This window comes from Eptesicus fuscus, chromosome 10 (genome assembly GCF_027574615.1).
Source record: "Eptesicus fuscus isolate TK198812 chromosome 10, DD_ASM_mEF_20220401, whole genome shotgun sequence".
Taxonomy (NCBI): Eukaryota; Metazoa; Chordata; class Mammalia; order Chiroptera; family Vespertilionidae; genus Eptesicus; species Eptesicus fuscus.
Genome location: NC_072482.1, coordinates 27,083,838 through 27,103,033, shown reverse-complemented (window position 1 = coordinate 27,103,033; position 19,196 = coordinate 27,083,838). Strand labels below are relative to the sequence as shown.

Here is a 19,196-nt window from a genome sequence, read left to right as displayed (position 1 = left end):
CATGTGTCCCTGGATCCGGGTGAGGCCTCGTGCACCTAGGCCCGGGTGAGCCCAAGTGGCCCTGGGTCTGGAAGAGGCCAAGCGTCCCTGGGTCCGGGTGAGACCATGTGTCCCTGGATCCGGGTGAGGCCTCGTGCACCTAGGCCCGGGTGAGGCCACGTGCCCCTGGGTCTGGGAGAGGCCAAGCGTCCCTGGGTCCGGGTGAGACCATGCGTCCCTGGATCCGGATGAGGCCTCGTGCACCTAGGCCCGGGTGAGCCCAAGTGGCCCTGGGTCTGGGAGAGACCAAGCGTCCCTGGGTCCGGGTGAGACCATGTGTCCCAGGATCCGGGTGAGGCCTCGTGCACCTAGGCCCGGGTGAGCCCAAGTGGCCCTGGGTCTGGGAGAGGCCAAGCGTCCCTGGATCCGGGTGAGACCATGTGTCCCTGGATCCGGGTGAGGCCTCGTGCACCTAGGCCCGGGTGAGCCCAAGTGGCCCTGGGTCTGGGAGAGGCCAAGCGTCCCTGGGTCCAGGTGAGACCATGTGTCCCAGGATCCGGGTGAGGCCTCGTGCACCTAGGCCCGGGTGAGCCCAAGTGGCCCTGGGTCTGGGAGAGGCCAAGCGTCCCTCGGTCCGAGTGAGACCATGTGTCCCTGGATCCGGGTGAGGCCTCGTGCACCTAGGCCCGGGTGAGCCCAAGTGGCCCTGGGTCTGGGAGAGGCCAAGCATCCCTGGGTCCGGGTGAGACCATGTGTCCCTGGATCCGGGTGAGGCCGCGTGCACCTAGGCCCGGGTGAGCCCAAGTGGCCCTGGGTCTGGGAGAGGCCAAGCGTCCCTGGGTCCGGGTGCGACCATGTGTCCCTGGATCCGGATGAGGCCTCGTGCACCTAGGCCCGGGTGAGCCCAAGTGGCCCTGGGTCTGGGAGAGGCCAAGCGTCCCTCGGTCCGGGTGAGACCATGTGTCCCTGGATCCGGGTGAGGCCTCGTGCACCTAGGCCCGGGTGAGCCCAAGTGGCCCTGGGTCTGGGAGAGGCCAAGCATCCCTGGGTCCGGGTGAGACCATGTGTCCCGGGATCCGGGTGAGGCCGCGTGCACCTAGGCCCGGGTGAGCCCAAGTGGCCCTGGGTCTGGGAGAGGCCAAGCGTCCCTGGGTCCGGGTGAGACCATGTGTCCCTGGATCCGGGTGAGGCCTCGTACACCTAGGCCCGGGTGAGCCCAAGTGGCCCTGGGTCTGGGAGAGGCCAAGCGTCCCTGGGTCCGGGTGCGACCATGTGTCCCTGGAGCCGGATGAGGCCTCGTGCACCTAGGCCCGGGTGAGGCCACGTGCCCCTGGGTCTGGGAGAGGCCAAGCGTCCCTGGGTACGGGTGAAGCCAGATCCTGGGTCCGGGTGAGGCCGTGCGCCCCTGGATCCATCCGGGTGAGGCTGGGTCCCAGGCCCGGGTGAGACCACGCACCCCTTGGGTATGGGTGAGGCCACGTGCCCCTTAGTCCAGGTGACGCCGTGCCCCTGGGTTCGGCCGAGACCAAACCAGAGGGAGTCGGACCTCCATTACCACCATTTGTCCACCATCCAGAGCTGAGGGGTCAGTGCTGACATGTACACATAAGGAACTACTGGACATTGAAATTGGGTCTCAAAAGAACTGTTGGTCCAGGGGGAAGCTCGCTACAGATTGATTCATTTGCCTGTCAGCATAACTATTATTGCTCGTCTCACATTCAGTTCTTATTAGTATATATCTAGTGACATATGATCTCGCTCATCTAGGGGAAATGATGAACAACATAGACTGAGGAACAAGAACAGAACCAGAAGCAAGGAGGCATCGATCGGACTATCGGGCCTCAGAGGGAGGATAGGGGAGGGTAGGGGGAGGGTGGGGGGAGGGGGAGAGTTCAACCAAAGGACCTGTATGCATGCATATAAGCCTATCCAACGGTTAAGTTCAACAGGGGATTGGGGCATGCGTGGGGAGAGGGGTGGGATGGGAATGGGGGGATGAGGACAAATATGTGACACCTTAATCAATAAAGAAATTAAAAAAAAAAAAAAAAAAAAAAAAAAGTCAGAATTAGAACCCAAACCACATGAATCCTGGCTAATAGGCTTTTTAATGAAACATCAATCATATTGTAGCTGACTGTAATTAGGAGATTAAGGAGAATAAAAATACTCTATTGGAGGCAAGATAAACCAGGGATTCGCCTAAATTTGTTTCAGTTATTATAGCTATGCCTATACTCTGATTATCCTAGTATATAAGAGAAAGTCAAAAGACTGAACTAAAGGTATTCTTCATCTGATAAAAACTTTTGATTTGAACATCTATTATGGAGCTAGAGGCATGTACTGTGACTTAGTTTTTGGGATTTTACTGGTGCAATTCTCAGGTTAGTAACTAGGTGAATTGTCTTTGTTGTTTTCTTAAGAATCTTTTCTTTTTGGTCTGGATTATCTGAAGACAGGTGAATGTTACAAAAATAAAAATTGTACCCCCTCTTTCCGTCTCCAGAAGCTGACTTGCCCTGGCTTTATTGATAAATGGGGACAACTGAGCCTCAGCAGCGACTCTGGTCACGTATTTATATAACTCGCCCCCAGATATGAAACTTCTCAGAACATGCTCTTCAAAAAGACAATAGCTTAAAACATTTTAGAATGTAGTTTGTGACCCTGACCCTGACACTTTTCTTTCCCCTGAAACATAATGTTTTTGTATAACAACATTAAACATACCAGTGTCAGCTTAAAAAAGCACAGCACTTTAATTTTTTTTGTTTTAGTATTGGTTTTTGTGTCCCGGGACTCAGGGGTGATTCTGTCCTCCGCTGGTATGAAGACCCCGAAGCTCTTCACCTCTAGCCCCTGCTGGAAATAGGCCCTGTCGAGTCTATCAAGGGATCCTTTCAAAGATTATAACTAGAGTGTAAGAGGTTTGGTTATTTTGTTTTAAAATGTTTTTCTTTACATATCAAGCTATAAGACAGCTTGGGGATGACATTTGTTTTATACTGTAAAACACAGTTACAAAACAGTATTAATGCAGTGCTTTTTTGAAGTAAAGTAAATATGGATACAATAAGTTTGAGGTAAGAAAAAAGAGAGAAGAGAATCAAATCTCAGGTAATTATGCTTCTGGTCAAAGACATTAGAGATGCTAAAAAAGATGACTTTTGGGCTGAAATGCCTTTGGCAAAATTATTTAGGAATAAATAATGTAAAATACCCCGGAGTATAAAGTAAGAATAGAAATCTTGACTAGTTGGACAAGATCTTAATTTATGACATGCTATTTCCCAAACCACATGTGGAAGGTGATACAGACTATCCAGCCTGTGAGTGAAATGTTGGGCTTTGTAATTTTGAGTTATTCCATTGGATGTGGAAATGACAAAATTTACCTCGTTATAAAAGTCTCCTGTATTAATCTTAAAATTTAGCTCTCTAATCATCATACTTTCTTGACAACCAAATTTTGTTGTATGCATGATCTGTTATTGGACTTTTTGTTTATTAACTATTATAGGATTCAAGAGATGAAGGTAATGAGACGGAAGGCACCAGGATGAGAAAATTAAGAAGGACAAGAAAGAAAGTCACTAAATCACATATTTCTTCAACTGAAATAGGAGAAATGGATATGCCCAACTCAAAAGGTATCTTGTACAACTGATTGGCTAGCTCAGTCTGTAGAGCATGAGACACTTAATCTCAAATATCTTGCTACCATTATCCCTCAAGAATATGTCATCAATGACAATCTCTATTTGGTCCACGTTTTCATAATAAATTTGCTTTTCTTCTATGGAAGAAGCAAAAACAAATAAAATTTATTTGTACGAAGTCAACATAAAAGATGGTAAATACAGGGTTACAATTGTAAATATATAAAAACAATCAGCCAAAATATTCAGAATTTAAAGGGGGAAGAATAAGGAGATACAGTGGGAAAAAAGAGAGAACATAAAAGAAGAAACATATACGAAGAAAAGCACATTTCTGTTCTGAGAATGAGTACAAAGATCATTACTGAAGATTTAGGAGGCCACATGTGGTTTTCATACCACATGTTGGAATTCCAACTAGACTCTAAGTCTAATGGATCTGAAACAGTGCTGAAATTAGGAGTTAATTTGGACAACAGACTCCATTCTAGGAACAGTGGTGTTTTCCAAGGCAGGTCAGTAGGAAAGGGCAGTGCATGGCACCAATCAAAAGCAGCCAGACTTTTTATAGATATTTAAAATTATTTTTAAATTCTCTAGAGACATTGCACCTCCTTATGGCCTACAACCATGGTGTACTATGCTCACTGCCCTTTATTTGGTATTTTACCGCCTAGGAATAAATTATTTCCTCAAGGATTTCTCTCCATATCATATTGGAAGACAGTTGAAAACAATGGCATCGCCCCTTAACATTTTTCTGTATTACTACAGAAAGAATCAAAGAACAAATGGTGTGTCACAAATTAGGGGATACGAGCAAACCAGTTGTGGGACCTGGCTCTGATGAATCTCATCCACAAGATGATGAGGACTCCCAGGATCATACAGCAGAGATGAAACCCTCACCCCTCAAAACATCAGCCAGTGCTCCTGGTAGTGAATTCAAGACAGACTCCAGCTGTACTGGTAAGGACTCTGGGACAAACGGGCATATAGTTCCAGCCACTTGTCCTAAATGTGTATGTGAATTAGAGATAATGTGATGTTGGTTGAGGAATGCTAGCCTGGGAGTCAGAATACTTAAAAGAATATCAGCTATCATTGATAAAGTGCTTTACAGTTTTCTTTACACACTAGGCTGCCCATCTAGAAAATGAAAAGGTTGTAATGGATGATCTCGCAAGTCTTCTAAAAGTGAAATTCTGTTACTCTAAATTTATGGCTTATTAAATTAGTGATGCGGCTATTTCAGACTATGAATGTATTGGTTAAAAATCTCTGAGATCCAAATGACAGAAACTAGTTAAAAAGAGGTATGTTTTCTCCCCATGAGGGAATGAATGTTGGAAGGATTGAACGAACGGGTTTGGAAAGTAAGAAGATAGCAGTTTGTGACGTTAGAGGTACAGTATCCACCAAACAACGTTTACTTCTGACACTAATTGCATGTTTGGGAGTTTCCCAAGATTAGTTTTGATAATTCACTACAAGGACTCACAAAACTCACTGAAAGTGATTATACTCAAGGTTATGGTTTATTATTGTGAAAGAATACAGATTAAAATCAGCCAAGAGAAGTAACTCATGGGGGGGAGTGCAGAAAAGTTCTAAGTATAGGGCTTCCACTTGCCTGCTCCCAGTGGCATCATGGACAACACTATTCTCTCGGCAACAATGTGTGAGTATTGTAACCAGGGATGGTCCCCTGAGTCTTGGTGTCCAGAATCTTTATTGGGGTTCCAGAGCCAACTGGCCCTGTGTCTGACCTGAGTCTTCAGTCCCCGCTGGGGGTCAAGCTGATACCACATGACTCAACAATAAATGACATTGCTAGATATTCTAGTGGGGCCAGAAGCTCCGGTAAACTAAGACACTCTTGTCAGGCAGGAAAGTCCGAGAGCTTAGAGATGACTTCCCAGGGATCAAGGGTAGAGGCCAGTGCTCTCCTTGGGCAAGGAGAAATTCTTCACTACACACAGGGCCTGAGGAGGAAGCAGAGCCTGGGAGTGAACGCTATCGGGACTCCATAGACATCAGTTTTCTATTGCCAGCAGAACAAAGTACCACAAACTTAGCGTCTTGAAAGAACACAATTCATTACCTCGGACTTCTGTATGTCCTAAGTCTGGGTTGGCTCAGCTGATTTCTCTTTTATAGGTTTTGCAAGGTCAAAATCAGAATGTTGGACCTCTAGGTTCTTAGCCAGAGACTCCAGGAACTATCCACTTGCTGTTCCTTCAGATTGTTGGGAGAATCCAGATCCTTACAGCTGCAGGACTGAGGGTCCTACTTCTTTGCTGGCTGTCAACTGGGGTGGCTCTCAGCTCCTAGAACCCTCTCTCTGTTTCTATATCTCTCAGCCAGCAATGCCTCAAATCCTTCTCATGTTTGGAATCTCTCTGAATTCCCCTTTTTCCGCAAAATAATATTTTTTTTTCCCTGCCTACAGTTGGAGAACGTTCTCTGCCTGTAAGGGCCAACCTGGATAATCCATAACAATATTAATTTTTAAGGTTTGTACATAACCCTAATAACATCTGCCAAGTCCATTTTGCCATACGGTTTGATGTAATCTACAGGTTCCAGGGCCTGAAAGTCTTTGGGAGGCCTATCACACTGTCTCTCATCTCTGCGTTTCTCTGTGCTTTTTGGTTTCATGACTTTCTCCATGAAAAGCATGAGCACTGACAGCCCCTAAGCACCAGGGATTATCAACACAAGTGCTACAGGGGCCAGGGAAATAACACAAATGCATGAGGTGGGCTTGTCTAAGAAAACAGGAAGTGGGGCTGGCTGTGAGAAACTAGATTAGAGGGTGACAAACTATAGCCCATGGACCAAATTAGCATGGGAGCTGGTTTTTGTAAAGAATCTTTATGTATTGTCTATGGCTGTTTTTGTGCTACAATGGCATAGTTGGTAGTTGGATACCATATGACCTGCAAAGTTGCAAATATTTGCTATCTGGCCCTTTACAGAAGGTATTTGTCGATCCATTAATTAGAACATGCATGCACCATTCCAGGCTACCTCAGAGCTCCAGCCAGTGGTTGCTATGAAGACATATCCATCTAGTATTTCAAATCTAGTTTTATCAAGAGAAGCTTGAGCTCAGAATTTTTATATGAAATTTTCTGATATTGGAGTATCAACTAATTCAAAATATTTTTCAAACATTGGGAAGACTAATACGAAAACATCTGCCAGTCATATTAGCTCTTCCACGAGCAATTTGTAACCTTCAGCCAAAAAAAAAAAAAAAAGAAGATGGAATTTTCCATTTCTTAGTCTCAAGTAAAAAAATCTGAGGAAAGAATTTGTGTCATGAGCTGTCTCTGCACAAATCAACCAGGTGCTTGAGTACCATTTTTGACTCAATTGAGTTAATTCAGGAGCTCCCTCTCTGGCCCAGGGCAGGATTAAGTTTTTTTAAGCCCTAACCACCAAAAAGTTTACAAACCCAAACAAAACACTTACATGTGTATTTTAAAATATGTAATTTAAAATTAAACATAAAAAATACCCCCCCCCCCCAATACTAGTAAGTGCAAGGAATTTCAATATTGTCTTTTCTTCTCTATAATACTTACTCTGAATTTTCATATGTATATGAAAAGCTCCACCCCCCTCCCCCCCCCCGCTCCCCCGGCCACATTTCCACATTTTATTGTTTCTGTCCCTGCTTTGTACCAGGCTATTCTGCAACCTGGGCTTTCCAACACTGCGGGGCTAGCATGAGGGTGGGGTACCTTTGCATTAGCAGGGTGGCTCTCAGAGGGGACATGTGGATAAAGAGGGGCAGGCCCTGGGAAGGGAGCATGGCCGATTATCCCCGGCATGCCATAAACTGAGTGCTTATAGAGTGCACTTTCTGAATCAATATTTCTGAAAGCCCACATGCCCAGCTAATCTGCCTTTTATAAGTGACTATGGCTTGCTCTCTGCAACTGAACTATGTCCTTGTTGTCACTGAACACAGCCTTCTAGTTGCTACAGAGCTTGGAGGTTTTATGGTTTGTGTTTTTTTTTTGTATGTATTTTCTGATTTCTTCCCTCTAAACATTCACACTGGTAAAACTTCCTCTATAAAAACACATTGATTTAATTTATTAGTCCTCTGAGGGGATGGAAAAGGAGAACACGTCCCAGGAACCACACTGTAAGAAAAACAAATGAGACCCTGAACTGGCAATTATCTGCCTGCTATTCATCATGGGCATCTGGGAAGGGCTGACCAAAAGGTTTAATTGTAACTAACAAGTATGATTTATTTGAAGAAAAGAAATTCAGACAATGATGCAGCTAGATTAGTTACTGCCTTGAAAATGAAATTAGATTGGATAGGGTTCTCATAGTTGGTGAAAGAAATGAACTTTTAAATGAAAAATGGATACTTAGGAAACATGCCAAAATATGTGATGTCAATTTTTGCTTCTTAATTAGACAAGGTCAAATCACACAGCATGTATTAATGAACGAATGAATGAATGAAAGCCATCCAGTGCCTATGATATGCCTGTACTGCTACAGGTACTAGGGTGACAGCAGCAAGTGAAGCTCAGGCCATGGCCTCTTGGAGATGACATGCAAGTGGGAAAGACAGACAGTAACGTGTGTCATAGAATATGCAGGTGGTGATGAGGACTCTGAATGAAATTAGAACAAATTTGTTATGGACTAAATTGAGTCCCCCCCCAAAATTCATATGTTGAAGTCCAAGCCCCTAGTATCTCATAATGTGACTGTACTTGGATATGGGATTTTAAAAGGGGTAATTAATGTGGAGCGAGCTGTGTAGGGTCTCCCCTGAGTCCAATATGACTGGTGTCCAGTATGACTGTGTCCTTATAAGAAAAAGAGATTAGGACACACACATAGAGGGAAGACCATTAAAGAGGACACCTGTAAGCCAAGGAGAGAGAGCCTCAGAAGAAACCAACCCCCCTGACACCTTGATCTTGGACCTTTACCCTGTAGAGCTGTAAGAAAATAAGTTTCTGTTACAGCTACCTGGTATTTGTTATGGCAGCCCTAGCAAACTAATACATATACTCATTATCCAGCCATAGAGAAAGTTGGTGATCTTAAACCGAATCAATGGTTGGACCTGTGCACATTGTGATCAAATCCCATAGAATTAATATTCTAGGTGATTATGTTTTATTCATTTTTTTTCAGCATTTTTCACCACAAATTATCTCAGCTTTGCATTCAATGGCATGTTTATTGTCTACAGTTCCCTCATTCAATAATATAAAGCTGTATGAGGGCAGGGATTTTTCTGCAGCTCCCAAGACTATGTCCAGAATAAATAGTAGTGGTAACTAAAAAAAAAAAAAAAATCTATCTTGAGTGGATCAATATTTTTCTTTTTTAAAAATAACACATATATATTGTAGAAACTTAGAAGATACAGATAAGGTAAAAGACTAATAGGACTACCTGTAATCTAACATTCTAACTTTTTATGTTGTTAAAATATGGGAGTGGGGAGGAGGAGGAGTCAATGGGGACAAATGAAGAAAAAAAGGGGGACACTTGTAATACTTTCAACAATAAAGATAAATTAAAAAACAACAAACAAAATTTGTAGCTTATACTAGTATCTAATTGCTTATGATGTTTAGAATACTGATTATCTGAAATTTTCCATATTTTAACATGCTTATAAATTTTATTTTCTTTAAGGAGAATTATTTAACTTGGGCCAAATACCCAATAATTCAGAATAGGTCGGGAACACAGCAACTGCTAATTTAGCATGAAATACTGTAATTGCTACAGCTTAATTGTTTGTGTTAAATGGAAGGTAGTAAAAAACCCTCAGGAGTCTCCGTGTAGCCAAATGTATCAGTAACAGGACATTATCTCTAATATATTTGCATAGGTGAAACCAGTAATTTGTTTTCCTCATGCTTCATGTACTTTAAATCTACTTAATCTATATTTTAAACTGTCCATCTTTATGCTTATTTTTAAAGCCTAATTATATGTCACAAAGGATACTTGGGTATTACTTTAAAATTAAAGCTGCTGTGACAGGGATGTGACAGATTGATGGGTATTCAATTCACATATGATCATAGCACCGTTACTAGACTTACAGTAATGGTGCTCACTTTATGCATTTAAGAAGCACTGATACGGTGTTTACTGTCTCCCAGGAACTGTTAGATAACTTGTTTAATCGCCATAACAAGCCTATAGGTGTACTGTATCAATGAGAATGCCGAGGCACCGAGAGCATAAGTCTTTGGGGCAAAGGCAGCATTTGGAGGATGGCAGATGGTCTCCAGTGTTTGTGCTGAATCCCTACAGTCCACTGCCTCTCCAAAGGTGCGGACGGTAGGTAACATTTGTGATGGGTACTACGTGCCTGACCCTTCTATATGCTTTATAACTCATCACCATAAAATAATATATTCAGTCATTTTATGGTGATGAGTTATCCACTGGAAAGCAAAGGTTCAGATTTTGGTTTCAATTTTGGCAATGAACTGAGAGTGTGATTTGGGGCACCTCGTACCTCTCTGGGACTCAAGCTAATGAGTTCATTGGATTAGATTACTTATCCTCCAAAGTCTCTTCTAATTGTAAAGTTTTAGAATTTGAAGACTATCTCAAACGTCTTGAAAAGAACAAAAAATTTTTTTGGCTTCTAATTTTAGTGATTATTGGTATCTGGGGTCTGCCTATACCCATTTTGTCATTCCATCTTTTGTTTTCTGGTTGCTTTAGGTTTCTAATGCTAAAATTGAGTACTCAGTCTAGAGCTTTCATCTCCTACACTCTCATTCTTGAAAAGTTATTTTGTTTGCTTATTTACACAAATTTTAAATTTGACAGAAAGATGTAGATGCCTTAGATTCAGATGACACTTTAAAGATAAAAAGCCTTTTGGCAAACAGAACAAAACAAAAAAACATACCAGAACTTTTAATTTAGATATTACCAGTTCAAGGAGCTCAAAGTGTTTTCTTTTCAATGGTAGTCATCTATATACAGATTTATATGATGCCAAAGCTGTCTAATTATGCAAATATATTCTAATTTCCATAAGCAAAGGCATTTTCAGTAAGTATTTACATATGATATTGCTGTATACTTATGCAAATGATGTTAACTTTCACCTAGTCCCAAGTGATAAACAATCTCCTTGGCCCTTTAGAGACAATGTTCTTGGGAATACGTAAGGCTAAGTAAGAAAGGTAAGATTTCTAGCTCTAAGCCAATGACATGAATGTCACAGTTAATAGTCATAAAGAATATTCAGCCTCCTTTTGCTTCTCATTTCATCATGGTCTAATGCTTTAGAACCATTCTCTGTTTTACAGATGACACTGGGGACAGCACACAAATTCCGAAGGTACCTCAACTCTCCTCTAGAATGAAGCACATTAAACAAGAGATGGCCAAAAACCACCTTCAGTTTGTGCGGTTTGAAGCCACAGATCTCCATGGGGTGTCCAGGTCTAAGACTATCCCTGCACACTTCTTCCAGGTGAGTTTTACAAGTCGAGTTATGACTGAATGTAATTTCATGACCATTAGCAAGCCAATGGTCCTTATTACTCTTTCTTATTTTATTGTAATCCACACAGCAACTTTAGCTGAAAACCAATACTTTATTTTGTTTCTTCTCTTGTCCCTTCCCAAACACATTATTGCTCCCCAAGGAGCTGAACACATAATTTCAGCTCCCAAACAGCCATTCCTTTACCCAATAGAAATATAAAACTAATTAAGACTGGTAATTTTAGTCCTTCTGCTTTGAATAATTTCCCTCTACAGAATTATCTTTTCTCTCTTACTGCAATTATGAAGATTATATTTTGTTTGACATGAGAAAATTGCAACAGAAGACCCAGGAGCAAATATAAAAGGGGAAAAAATAATTAAATAGAAAGAAATTTGCTAGATAAAAAGCATATCCCTTTTAGCTTCTATTTCTGATAAGAAAATACTCTATTGTTGGATGACTTAATGACTATTAACTTCTCTAAAATAGTGATATTAAGAAATATTGTATTTTTGGATATGTTCTAAGATCGTAAGATTTTTTTCAATTTATATCATGTCTTCATTTTAATGACAGGTACACTAGTATTGTACAACTGAAACATGACTTTTTAGGAATGAGACATCAGTCATATTATATAAAAATATAATAGTTAAGCATGCTCTAAATTAAAATATATAATTGTTATCACTGTAATATCAAATTGTAGTTTTTCTCATAGGTTTTATGCTGGAAAAAAACTGGGCATCTTCAAAACACCTTTTAAAACAATGCTAACAGATTCAAATTTGTTTCTTAAGAAATTCTTTAGATCAGCCTGCAGATATTGTTTCCTCTTTATCCAGGCAAGAGCACATGTTGGTTACTTTTGATAACAAAATGTGAAATTTGTTGTGGATAGGCCCAGGATCTAATTCACATGACTTTCTTTCAATCAATAAGAAACCATTCCTGGCACTTCAGGCACATGCCAGAGACCTCAATATAAAACTTTTTGTTATTCAGTTTTTGCCAACTTCTAATAATTTAATCTACTAATGGCATCTGAAACTACATTTTTAAGACCTTACTCTAGTTCCTCAATGGAACTCCTTTATGAAAATATAATTTAATATGCTCCCTACATTTGCTGAGCACTTGCTCCCTACATTTGCTGATACAATTGATGTACAGAGAAAACTTCTGCATTCTATTTTTTTATTGCTATTGAAAATATTTTCCATTATCTTATTCAATGTCCCACATATAAGAACCACTTTTATTTTTCTGGAATTTAGATAGGGCAATTGCTGTTTATTCTTAACTACAGTTTCCTAATACATTTCATTATTATTATTATTATTTATATTTTTATTGATTTTTTACAGAGAGGAAGGGAGAGGGATAGAGAGTTAGAAACATTGATGAGAGAGAAACATCGGTGAGAGAGAAACATCGATCAGCTGCCTCCTGCCTCCTGCACACCTCCTACTGGGGATGTGCCCACAACCAAGGTACATGCCCTTGACCGGAATCGAACCTGGGACCCTTCAGTCCACAGGCCGATGCTCTATCCACTGAGCCAAACTGGTTAGGGCTACATTTCATTATTATTATTTAATGATTATACAGTAGCTATATATTTTCTAACAAAACAACTCAAATTTATTTTGGAACTTTTGAAGGTATAAATAAGAATGAGTATTTATTTGCAGCATGAATATTTATAACTTAAGATTAAATTGATTTTGGAAAATTTATCATGACTAGACATTAAAAATAGGTTAATCTGTGCAGACCAATCTAAACATTGTGTGTCTGGCCCAGGTGGCATGGCTCAATGGTTGAGCATTGACCTATGAACCAGGAAGTCACGGTTCAATTTTCAGTCAGAGCATATGCCCAGTTTGCAGGCTCGATCCCCAGTGGAAGGGCATGCAGGAGGCAGCAGATCAATGGCTTGTCCTATTGTAATCCCCATAGTTAACTGCCTCTCAGAAGTCTACAGTAAAGAATTGGAAGTCTTTTTCAGTCCTATAACACACACCTGAGCAGCCAGGTCTGCTCACCATTGATGTTTCTATCTCTCTCTCCCTCTCCCTTCCTCTCTGAAATCAATAAAAATATATTTAAAAAAATAAACATTTATATTTATATATATATATATATATATATATATATATATACAATTCTGTATGGGAAATTCATTAAACAAAGAGTGGAGTCAGTAATTTAAATTTGCCAATGGCTTAGAGAAAAGTAATTTTAATCTTTATAAAGTAATTAAAATTTGTCTTTTTCTATTTGGGGAAAATAAAGTATCAATTTGAAAATTATTGTTAGACTATGGAAAGATATAACATAATTTAATCCATTGACTTCATTATAGATGAGGAGAGTAAGGCCCAGGGAAGTTAAGGAAAGCTTTTAAAAAATAGTACAGGCAGTTAGTGGTGGAGCTGGGACATTAGTCAGTAGTGGTTCTTCTCTTCCATTTCCACTGCCTCTTTTTTTTTTTAACTGCACCTTCTGCCTCCAGCTCTGCTTTTATATTTCCTTTTATTGTTAATTTGAGCTAAATGTTCTTTCTTATAAAATTGAAAAAACATTGATTTTTTAAAAACAAGCCATCTACTAAGACTAGAGGAAAAGACTGTTATATAATTGGAAGAGGCCAAATGGGGAACCTCTGAAAATGATGGTATCCACTTTTTAGAGAAAACTCACCATGTGCCCGGCATTATGCTCAATATTACAAATATTAGTTTATTTAAACCACACAACCAACTTATACTATCTGTTCTATCAAAAAATTAGTTCTTTATTTAAATTATATGCAGATTATTTCTATCTTTGATTTAATCAAAACATGATATAGAACTCATGACTAATTCTTTGGTTGTTTCAAAAGGTGACCTTTAATATGGCCCAAAATGTCAGTGATCATTGAGATTGGAGCTATTCTGTAAGAATTTTTATTGATTCTCTGGTGATTTATATTGCAGTGTGAAATTGCCCTACTGTTTATATTTTTAAACATAAAATAAGATAACAATTGTCATGAACAAGGTCTGTGTGTATATATTTATGTATTTCCCACTACTAATAAAGAGTAGCTTGCATTCTGAATGTTCATAAAAGAATAAAGAAAATGACAGTTAAAAAAGAGTGCTCAGAAAAACACAGATTAAATAACCTGAAGGGTAAAGTGTTAACTTTTTACTATTCTTTAAATTCATGAAGAGTAAAATGGTAGCAAGCTGTTCTCTATTGTTCACAATCAAGTGCGTGCAAACACAGATTTAAATTGCAGAAACTCTTGGAAGTCTCATGAATAAAATACATCACTCCTCATTTTAGATACACAACTAACATACAGATTTTCAAACTAAAAAAAATGACAAGTTAGGGAAATCACATTATTTCTTACAGTGAAAATTTGAATGAAAGGATTTCATACTAAAGTACTCTAAAATCCCATAATGTGTGTATGTGTGTAAAGTGTATATATACAAGCCTATGAATGAGTTAAAAAATCAGGCAGCAGATGAGTAGTGCTCACCTTACTCAACATTATTACTGCTAAAAGCACATTTGGCTCAGCCAAGTCAAATGGCATTTGAAAGTATGTGTAGAGACAGTGGAAAGCGAAGGAGGCAGTGGCTCACAATAGAAGACAGAAGAGTGGACTAGTAGATTGTGTCTGCTAGCACCAACACCTCCCTGGTAGCCATGCTCTTGGGGTTTGGAGGTAATATAGGAAACTATCTGGCTTGCAGAACGTCAGTACATTTTATTAATCTCATAAGGCTCACTGACATCATGGGAACCACACTTTATAGTCGGCTTCCTCTCTGTCCATTAATGTAAACTTCAATACATGAAGCCTTGTTGATATTCCTATTACACCATTTCTAGAAATTGTGTTTTTGTATGTGTCTGCTTGACTTTATCACCTCATCACTTTCCTGTTGTTTGGCACATAGCAAAAGTTAAATAAATGACCAAATCCATTGAACCCAAGAGGGTACATGGATAAAAAGTGCCTTAGCTATCACCTAGTTTAGCTTCTGTTTCATAGACATGGATGCCGAGGTACATGGTCCGAGTTGCCTAACTTCACATAAATAATTAATGGAAGAGCTCCAGTTCATGCTTACAACATTTTGGAAGCGGTAACTATGGAGATATAGGTTCACATTCCCAGGCAAGGTTTTTGGGACTCTGTGAGACTGTGAGGTAGCTCATTCTTAGTGGGTGTAAAGTGAATGAAGAGAGGAGTGTAGCTGTCCGCAGACCTGGCTTCCCGGGTGTGTGTTGTGGGACTGACTGCACTCAGCTCTAAGAAGGACTTCCAGTTCTTTACTGTAGAGAGGCAGTTAACTATGGGGATTACAACAGGACAAGCCCAAAGAAAGCCTTATCCGAAGTATTAGTAACGATGCCACAAAACAAAAAGAGCTTTGGAAATTATTGTTGGTCATGACCATCCTATCTAATAAAACAGTAATATGCAAATCATCACTCTGCTACACTCGCAAGCCACGCCCACCAGCCAATCAGAAAGCAAATATGCAAATACACCTAACCAAGATGGCTGCAGCCTCGGAGAGCAGCGGTTGTTGGAACTGGGATATTGGAGCTGAAGATCAGAGGGGAAGATCGGAGCCAGCAGGGGTCCCCCACAGGTGATCAGAGCCAGCTGGGGTCCTCTGCAGGTGATCGGAGCCAGCTGGAGGTCCCTGCCCAGGGCCCGAGCCTCAGCCAGAGGCTTGCAGACTTGGCTGGGGGTGGAGCCAGCTGGGGGTCCCTGCCCAGGGCTGGAGGCTTTAGGCCTTGGCAGGGGTGGAGCTGGAGATCACAGGAGATAGGTGTGAACTACAGAGGAAACACCTTTTCTGACTGCACATTGGCTAAGCTTCCTGTATGCCACTGGTAATATTCTTAGTAACTTGGGTATAAGAATCCAAAAAGGTGATCTAGGGTTTTTCCACCACACTTCTGGAGAAAAAAATGAAAGTCCGCTGCTGGAGGGCTAAGAAATGTCATAACCTGCCCTACACGGTTTGGCTCAGTGGATAATGCCTAGGTTTGCCAACTGCAGAGTCCAGGTTAGATTCTGATCAAGGGCATGTACCTAAGTTGCAGGCTCTTCCCTGGCTGGGGCCCAGGTCAGGGCTCATGCAGGAGGCAACCAATCAAAGTATTCCTCTCACTTTGATGTTTCTCTCTGTCTTTCCCTTTCTCTTTCACATTCTCTAAAAGTCAATGGAAACATATACTCAGGTGAGGATAAAAAAAAAAAAAAAAAGAAGAAAGAAAGAAATGTCATATTCTATGAAAGACACATCTTGAAAATGCCTAAAGAAAGTTGTCATTTTTTTCTTGGTGAAGGGACTGGAGTCCGTGTTGATGAAAACACGTTGGTGGCTGCGGTGACTTGCAGTGGCTCCAGCAGCAGGGCGATGGGGCTGGTGCCTTCCCCTGATCAGCCCGGTTGTCTCTCACAAAGGGAGGCCAGACTTCGGCTTATGGGGAGCGGGCCTAAGCCGTCAGTAGGACATCCCCTGAGGGCTCCCAGTATGTGAGAGGGGGCAGGCTGGGCTGAGGAGACCCCCCCGCCCCAGTGCACGAATTTTGTGCACCGGGCCCCTAGTTTCAAATAATTCCCTAAGGCTTTACTTTGCCTTTGTCATTTGCTCGAAAGACGTTTTCTTAATCACCATACCTTTTATTTATGACGGCTATTTTCAGATTCGAGAGCCTATGAAGCCTTTCAAGGCTAAAAACAACGAGTTGTTTATAAAAGTACCATTGGGGTTTTCTTTCAAAAAAATAAAATTAAGTTAATGCTCACGAATCGATGTTAAACACACTTTCCTCCCCTCATCACCCCTTCCTTCCCCATTTATGTTTGTTTTCAAGTTTCAAAACCTAATTGCTCTATCCTTTAACTTTAGGAAAAAGTGGTCCACGGCGTTTTCATGCCCCGAGGTTACCTTGACTTGATACCGAACCCTAAGGGCAACGAAGTGGATCACATCAGAGCCACGTGCTTCAACAGTGACATAGTCCTGAGGCCCGAGCTGTCCACCTTCCGGGCGCTGCCGTGGGCCGAGCGGACGGCGAGGGTGATCTGCGACCCGTTCACGGTGACGGGCGAGCCCGTGTGGACGTCCCCGCGGCACCTCGCCCGGAGGCAGCTGGGCCGGCTGCAGGCCGCGGGCTTCTCCCTGCTCTCCGCTTTCCTCTACGACTTCAGCCTGTTGGGTGCGCCCCAAGTCATCAACGCCAAGGCCATCTCCTTCCCGGCTTCCGCCCTGTTAGACAGCCACGACCAGCGCTTCCTCCAGGAGCTCGTGGGTGGCTTGTGTCACACGGGAGCCGAGGTCGAGAGCTTTTCCTGCTCCACCAGGCCCGGCCAGGTGGAGGTCTGCCTGCTGCCCGCCTTCGGCATCCGCTCCGCCGACAACGCGTTTACCCTCCGGACAGGCGTCCAGGAAGTGGCCCGGAAACACAATTACATCACCAGCTTCTTCATCGAGACTGGGCTCTGCAACTCGGGGATTTTGTCTCACAGTCTCTGGGATGCGGGAGGGAAGAACAACCTGTTCTGCAGCAGCCCCGGCGCCGAGCCGCTCACCACGGCCGGGAAGCAATGGGTGGCCGGGCTCCTGCAGCACTCGGCCGCGCTCAGCTGCCTGATGGCTCCTGCCGGCAGCTGCCGGAAGCGTTACTCCAAGCAGAGCCAGGACCCGAGGGAGAGCGTGCCGACCACGTGGGGCTATAATGACAACAGCTGTGCCTTGAATATCAAGTGTCACGGGGAGAGGGGCCCCCGGGTGGAAAATAACCTGGGCTCAGCCACGGCCAATCCTTACCTGGTGCTGGCCGCCACCGTGGCAGCAGGTTTGGACGGACTGCAGAGCGGCAGCGGCGGCGCCCTGCCTGGCCCCGAGGACAACCCCGCGCTTTATCCGGCCCGGCCTCCCGAGATCCCTTTGAAACTGGAAGATGCCCTGGTGGCGCTGGAGGAGGATCGATGCCTGCGACAGGCTCTCGGAGAAACTTTCATTCGGTACTTTGTGGCCATGAAGAAATATGAGCTGGAAAACGAAGAAACAGATGCGGAGAGAAACAAATTCTTGGAGTATTTTATTTAGAAGGGGATCCCTTAACGATCCCTTTAGGGATGTGGCTTTGGGACTTAAGTAGCTGAGCTAGCAGAAAGGGAAGATTGCGCTTTCGTAATTAACGAGAAGATTACAAGGGCTGTCACTCTTGTATTTCGTCGCCGTGGAGTAGTTGGCAGATGAAGCGGGCTGCTGAGAGGACTCTGATAACAATAAAGTTGCCGTGGAGCTGTACTACGCAAACTTACCATGTCTTGTCCAGGGGTCATCATTTCCTGTGTCTGTTGACCTCGATCAAATATATATTTTTTTTTCTTTCAGGCAACATGTATATTCACACAATAAAAATGTCTTTAAGAATGAGAAAGCAAAATTTACATCACTTAAAAAAAAAAGAGAGAGAGAGAGAGCCCTAACCGGTTTGGCTCAGTGGATAGAGCGTGGGCCTGCGGACTGAAGGGTCCCAGGTTCGATTCCGGTCAAGGGCATGTACCTTGGTTGCGGGCACATCCCCAGTAGGGGGTGTGCAGGAGGCAGCTGATCGATGTTTCTAACTCTCTATCCCTCTCCCTTCCTCTCTGTAAAAAACCAATAAAATATATTTAAATAAAAGAAAGAAATAATTTCAATCATAGATAGGTTGTAACTGCCAGGGAGACAAAAAGACTTGCTAGTATAATCTCACGAATCAAGACATACTGGGGGTCTATTTTGCAAGCATCATCGTGATGTTTCTAAATAAGTTAAATAAGCTTTGCAAAAATGTTTCATGATGACAGGTCAGCAGAAGTGTTCCCACATGTCCCTTCTCTATTTACCCTTCTTCATTAGCAACTCATGAAAGGCCGAGGAACTTCAAGGCTATAAGGTCCACAAGAAAAAAAAAAATCCACAAGAAATAGAATTCAGGCTGGG

At 42.3% G+C, this 19,196-nt stretch overlaps 1 protein-coding gene across 1 annotated transcript; it reads left to right on the top strand.

The window, feature by feature from the left end:
* Positions 1 to 3,514: 3,514 nt before the first annotated feature.
* On the top strand, positions 3,515 to 18,525 carry LGSN (lengsin, lens protein with glutamine synthetase domain). The gene is made up of 4 exons (XM_008139312.3): positions 3,515 to 3,638; positions 4,422 to 4,616; positions 10,985 to 11,151; positions 17,109 to 18,525. The coding sequence occupies exons 1-4, from the start codon at positions 3,548 to 3,550 to the stop codon at positions 18,309 to 18,311; spliced, it is 1,656 nt and encodes a 551-aa protein (XP_008137534.2). The 5' UTR covers positions 3,515 to 3,547; the 3' UTR covers positions 18,312 to 18,525.
* The last annotated feature ends 671 nt before the right edge of the window (positions 18,526 to 19,196 follow it).